Consider the following 5,973-nt stretch of genomic DNA (forward strand, 5'->3'; position numbering starts at 1 on the left):
CTTTAATAGTCTCCCTTGTAAACATGAAAATCTAGATCATCAGCTGGTGTAAATTAATATAGCTCTTTCAATTACTATGGAAATATTAAGTTATGAAGATATTTCCTGAAGATCTGGACCATAATTTTGCAGCAGTATCAGCTGTTAGGAAAAAAATGCAGTCGCTACATTTTCATTTGAAACATTTAAATAGCTTATTAATTGCTTTCTTAAAAAAAGATAAATGTCAAAGTGACCCTACTCCCAATTTTTGCAGTTTATTTTATTTTAATTTCAGTATCACCAAAGTGCATGAAAGCCTGGAACATCAACAGTACTGCTCCCTATAAGGGAGGACTAGTTTACACAAGAACAAAAGTATGTGCAGCCGTAGTACTATAACCCTTTGAAGACAATCTTGATGATTCAGCTATTTTTCAGTTCAGTAAAAAGATATGTTTCAAATTAAGGGGAGGGATCTTGCTTTGTGCTCCCCTTAGTCAAAACAAAGAGATCATGGGTATTTCAAAGCTTATAGGTTTGTAACAGCTGGGCTATTCTCCCAACACAGTAGTAACATTTTCCCATAGAATTATGGAAATTTAAATATTGGTCTTTAGCAAAGTAGTACTGCAGATACAATACAACAGAAAAAAACCAAACTCAAACCAATTCACATTACTAGTTGTCTAAAAAAACTCAAACAAACCTGTATCTGATGTAAAAAAAAAAAATTCTGAAAGACGGAACTAGTTTTTGGTACATAAAACTGTGTACATGTTGTATTACACAAGAGGAAAATTATATCAAAATAGTACATTTGGGATTTTTCAGATTTAGGTTAGATTCATGAGGGTTTTTTCTGTAGTTTTCTCATCATTTTCCTCATGACTTTACTTCTAGGCTTGATTTTTGTTTTTTTATTCCCTGCTAAGAAAATAAAAGAAGTGGAGTTAGTATGACAAAGTTTCATCATTCCTCACTTTTCCCATCATATTTCCTGTAGCAACCATGCTGATAGCAACAGCTATAACTAATGTTGCAAAACATTTTCTGTAATAGCAACCTGTTTCACATACTATAACATTTTCCAAAACCTTCTTCTTTGGTACTGCAATTTACCTTCATCTTTTTTTTCTGAACAAGAAGCAGTTTGGGAAAAGTAGACAAAATGTCTTCACTTTAAGTTGTATGAGAATGAAAATAAAACATATTTTCCTCACTAGAAAAAGTCATAGCCATATTTCTTTGAACAGAATTAAGCAAACAAAGCTAAAATGCACAAGTTAACAGATACTTTTGCAAAGGTAAAAAAATATTTTTTTATTTCATGCAAATATATATTGATTCCATGAAAAATTGGTTCAAATCAGCTCTGAAAACAAGAGAGCATCATGAGAAATTCCTTGGGGTGTGGGGAAAGAGAAAGGGAGGGAGAAAGGTGGTGTTTAAGTTGCCTGAAATATTTCTTTACAGGCACTATTCCAAGCTGCACATTACAAAAGGTATGCAAATGAATATGGACACAGTAGAACCAACACTAATGCCTTTTGGTATACCAGTGCTTATTGAAACTCAAAGTCCACAGATTACTGCAGAATCTGATCTATTGCACTTGGACTTTGCTATCTAGTGCCTTAGTTATAGTATATAGATGATATTTTTTAAATTCCTTTCCCTTACCCCCTCTTCTTGAAAAAAATAAAAATAAAGCCTATAGAATTAATCCTGGTAAGCAGTCAGATACTAGTAGAGCTGAATATTCAGCCTTCCCTCTCTCCCTCTTTGTATTTATTTGTGGTTATACTATATTTCAAATAATAGTAATATAAATTTAGCTAAATCTGTACCACAGATAATGTTACTGTGCAATGAAAAGTAAATAAATAAATAAATCAGGTAATGCACAGCAGGCCAGAAGCAATATTGTCTGTTCAGCCCAGGGTCCAATCCTGGAAGTGCCACCAGGAAAGAGTGTTTACTATCATGAGGAGTTTGACTGACTTCATCTTGATTCCCATAAAAAAAAAAATCTTGGGTGAAATCCTAGCCTCAGTTGCAAGAGTTCCATTAGCTTTCATGAGGCAAGGATTCATTCCAACGTTCAAAGTGTCAGCCCTTTACTTCCAGTTTTTATACTGGAAAGTTTTAGTTTGCTGCACCCCAAGTCATTTAAGGTGCTTTATGTAGCTGAATTTCCTACAGTGGCTGGAATTAATGCACAATACACCGCTGAGGCATGCAAACACCGACACCATTAAAGCAGTGCAAAAGCATTTAGCTCACTTCAAAGTGTCGTGCACACATGCCCCTCATTTTGTCTACACACGGCTCTACTTTAAGCTATTCTCATGCTCAGGATAGGCTTCACTTTCTTCTTAATTACGAAAATACTGACTCCAAGAAGTTGCAAGTGTAATATCTGTAATGTGTTTTGGCAACCAACATAAATACTAGTATCTAATTAATATATAGTGTTTTGATAATAAAAGTGTAACAAATCTTACCTTCCCTACAGACTTTATAACAATCTGCCTTGCTAACAAAGTTATTGGAATTTCCACCACAGCCAGTGTAGCTTAACTCCTCACACAGTTTACTCTTTGAGTTGTAGTAGTAGCGAGGTATAGAAGATGAACACAGTCCTTCATCCTTTGGGCTGTAGCACAGTGAGGGGCCAGCTTAAAAAAAAAAAAAAAATACTGTGGTCTCAGTACAGTTGACTTATAATGCATAAACCACAACAAATATGGAAGAAGCAATCCTGTTCCCTTTGAAGTGGTTCAGTGTTGCAGTGGCTTCAATTAGGGCTCTCTCCTTCCATTCCTCATTCCAGAATTGCCAGATTCTAATGAATACAAATACACTACCACCACAAGTGAGGTTCTGATTCTCTCTCTACATGCAGTACTTTGCACTGGGTATTTGAAGAGTTGGAATAATTTAGGACTGAAACCTGCTTGCTTACCCAATCAATAAATAGGCTAAAAAAGGCATTATTTTACCCTCTACCCTTTCTATTTTATTTTCCAATAACTAATGCATATAACTAAATATGCTCTATCAGAACTGATTCTATCCACAAGAATCAAATTATATTTTTGCCTCATCCAGACTGTGTTTCTGTTACCCATCCTATTTGCATATTTGTTAGGTACGTATGCAAAAGGCAAACTAAACACAATTCACTTTTCACTAAGAAAAATGTTGCTAGCTTTTCTCTGAACCAATGAAGCAGTTGTGATGTATGTTGTGATGACTCTTTATTCATCCACAGGCAGTTTTAGGCATCTGATATAATATATGGGCTGAGTTTAGATAGAGTTATCTGCTCAGAGAAACTATCTTTTTTTCACTTAAAGTAAGTCATTCAGAGACATGCAGGCAATCAACATTTATTGGCACATAAAAGTGCTAAAAACAAGCAGCCTATGACTATACCACTCTGGTCTCTAATTTTAGAAAGGCACCCTTTCCTTGAGCTCAATATTTGGACATTAGCTCCTTAGGCACACTAATCACACTATTATTCTAAACTGCTTCTGTGCAGAAATTGTGCCCCCCCACAACACCTCCCAATTACACCCATACAACCCCTTGGAATCCATAGATGTTATGGATCCATAAATTATAACTGAGTGTGGGGTTTGGATCATGAACATTAAGAAAGGTAACAGCATGATGATACCTGAAAATCTATAAACAAAAAATAATATGCCCAAGCTGGCTCAGAAATCACTTCTTAACAGCAGGCAGATGTCTGATTTAGAGAGACAAATGTCTGATTTTAGAGTGAAAATCTACTTTTAGGTGTATCCAGAGTTAAGGATTAGAAAAATAACTTTTCCCTTCTGCCTCAGATTAAAATAATTTATTTTATTAAAATATTTAAGTAATCATTACTTTTTTGAGGTGCACATGTCTCCATACAAGAATCGTGGTTTCTGAAGTTGTTGTCATTTCCATAGCATCCACCATAGATAAATGGCTCGCACATCATTGAACTTAGATTGAAGGCATATCTTGATAGATAACTTCGACATGGTCCTGGGTCAGCCTCCATCCGGCATATTTTGGGGACTTCTAAAGTTTAAAAAAAATAAATAAAAGCATTTAAATATAAGTGAAAATAAAGCAATTACGATTTCCAGTGTCTAAGATACATCCTCAGTAACTTGATACTTTAGAAAGAACAATACAATTCACGTGATACATATTTATCTTTGGCCTATATTTAAACTTGTGCCTATATAGCTAATTCACATCTGTTAAGAGTACTCTTTATTACAACATAACAAGCCTTAGATTAGGAAGCTAATAACTTTAATAGGGGCTTTGATACCTTAAAAACATTTGGAGTAGAGGACAATGAGAAGCCAAACATATCACTCCTTCCACCTTTTTCCTTTCCTCCAGTGGAGTGATTCTGTGCTGATTTAGCCAGCAAAGTCCCAAGAAAGCTCCATTCTTTTGACCCAAATAAATAGTTTCAGTGGGAATGTCTGCTAGCAAGAACTACAACATAAGCCCAATGGCTAGCAGCATGTTATGCACATCCCTTGCTACCGAAAAAAAAAGCAAGGAGAAAACCAGCTGACAAAATCCAATGAAGAAGGAAAAACTTTGTCCGCCTGCCCTCAGAGGGTCAGCTTGTGGGAACTGGGGACACAAAGAAGGTACTGGCTACTGCATTATTTGTATTCAAGTGCTAGATGCATTTTCCCACCCTCCCCACCCTTTCCCCCCCACCCAAACTTCCACATATTTGCATCTTCACCAACTTCTCCTTTACTTCAGCTTCTTTTCTACCTTGGCGAACTCCTAACAGCAGCAGTGTCCCAATGCCCGAAGAAGGGTGTGTTTGTGCCCAAAAGCTTGCAAAGAACTATTTCCCAACTATTTAGTTGGTCTAATAAAAGCTATCACCTCCACTCAAAGAACCTTGCCTGCCCCAAAGGGAGTTTCTCCTGCCTTGCCTAGAACCAGCTGGTCAGAAATGACTCTTTACATGCCACGTGGCGCCAGACCCAGACACAGGCATGGGCAAACTGGACAGCTGCCCAGGGAAAGGCAGGCCAGAAATGAAAAAAAGAATTACAATTGCAAAAAAAGTTTTAATATTGCACATGCTTGGTGCAGGGGGCTGGACCCCAAGGTCCCTTCCAGCCTTACAATCTATGAATATGCACACTGGCAATGTTATCAATTGTGAATGGACTATTTAGACATCAATACCACAGTTATGATAAAGATTTTTGCAACAAAAAATAAAATAAAAATCAGTCTCTCTGGCAAAGAGGGCCGGATACTAGAAGTTAACCCAGAGCCACCAGGAGTCTAGGTGCAGCACTGTGGGGCACCCTCGGCAGCAGAAAGGGACTTCAAACACTGCCAGAAGCTGGTGGGTGATGTTACCCCGGACAGGGCTGACTGGAGGCAGGGTAAGGAGTTTTAGGAGGCAGAAGGACCTATGGAAACCAGGCGGCTAGGACACAGGGCTGCAGAAAGCGGGCGGGCCTGATGTACTGGCACGCCGGCACATGTCAGCAGGTCATGCATTGGGAAGATGAAGCCCGCCGCCCCGGCCCGCCCAGCGCCCGGCCCGCGGGAACTCACTCCGGATGAGCCAGCAGCTCTTCTCGCAGTCCTCCAAGCTCTCGAAGTTGTTGGCGTTGCCCTGGCAGCCCCCGTAGGAGAAGGGCTCGCAGGTCTGCGTGTAGCGGTCGTAGTACCAGCGCGGCAGCAGCGCCCGGCACGGGCCGTCGTCCGCGGGCAGCAGGCAGCTCTGCTGCGCGGCTGCAAGGAGAGGCGGCGCCGTGAGGCCCGGGGTAGGGGTAGGGGCAGGGGCAGGGGCAGCTCTCACCTCCTCCCCCGGCCTTACCTGTCAGCGCCTGCGGGGCCTGGGCAGCCGCCGGCCGAGGCAGCAGCAGGAGCAGCGGGAGCAGCATCAGCGGGCAGTGCACGGGGCGGGACGAGGCGGCCATGGGCAAAGGA

General features: G+C 40.1%; 1 protein-coding gene across 2 annotated transcripts; it reads right to left on the reverse strand.

The window, feature by feature from the left end:
* Nucleotides 1-418: 418 nt before the first annotated feature.
* Nucleotides 419-5,963, reverse strand: TFPI2 (tissue factor pathway inhibitor 2). Of its 2 annotated transcripts, none has more exons than XM_019508431.1 (5): nt 5,861-5,963; nt 5,596-5,775; nt 3,883-4,062; nt 2,487-2,660; nt 419-909 (listed from the first exon to the last, which is right to left on the reverse strand). In XM_019508431.1, the coding sequence occupies exons 1-5, from the start codon at nt 5,961-5,963 to the stop codon at nt 827-829; spliced, it is 720 nt and encodes a 239-aa protein (XP_019363976.1). In that variant the 3' UTR covers nt 419-826. The 2 variants fall into 2 exon arrangements, with proteins under 2 accessions (XP_019363976.1, XP_019363977.1); XM_019508432.1 differs by having other exon boundaries at nt 419-906; nt 5,861-5,960.
* Between the last annotated feature and the right edge of the window lie 10 nt (nt 5,964-5,973).

The sequence above is a fragment of the Gavialis gangeticus genome, unplaced genomic scaffold (assembly GCF_001723915.1).
Source record: "Gavialis gangeticus isolate Ggan-Ray unplaced genomic scaffold, GavGan_comp1, whole genome shotgun sequence".
NCBI lineage: Eukaryota > Metazoa > Chordata > Crocodylia > Gavialidae > Gavialis > Gavialis gangeticus.

Bases quoted from the DNA above. Each gene is read 5' to 3' on its own strand.
- TFPI2 (XM_019508431.1), bottom strand. From the start codon at position 5,963: ATGGCCGCCTCGTCCCGCCCCGTGCACTGCCCGCTGATGCTGCTCCCG. The intron at 2,661-3,882 runs GTAATGATTACT...TTTTTTTTTAAG, and splicing joins GACATGTGCACCTCAAAAAA to CTGGCCCCTCACTGTGCTAC. The intron at 910-2,486 runs GTAAGATTTGTT...TTATTTTCTTAG, and splicing joins TTATAAAGTCTGTAGGGAAG to CAGGGAATAAAAAAACAAAA.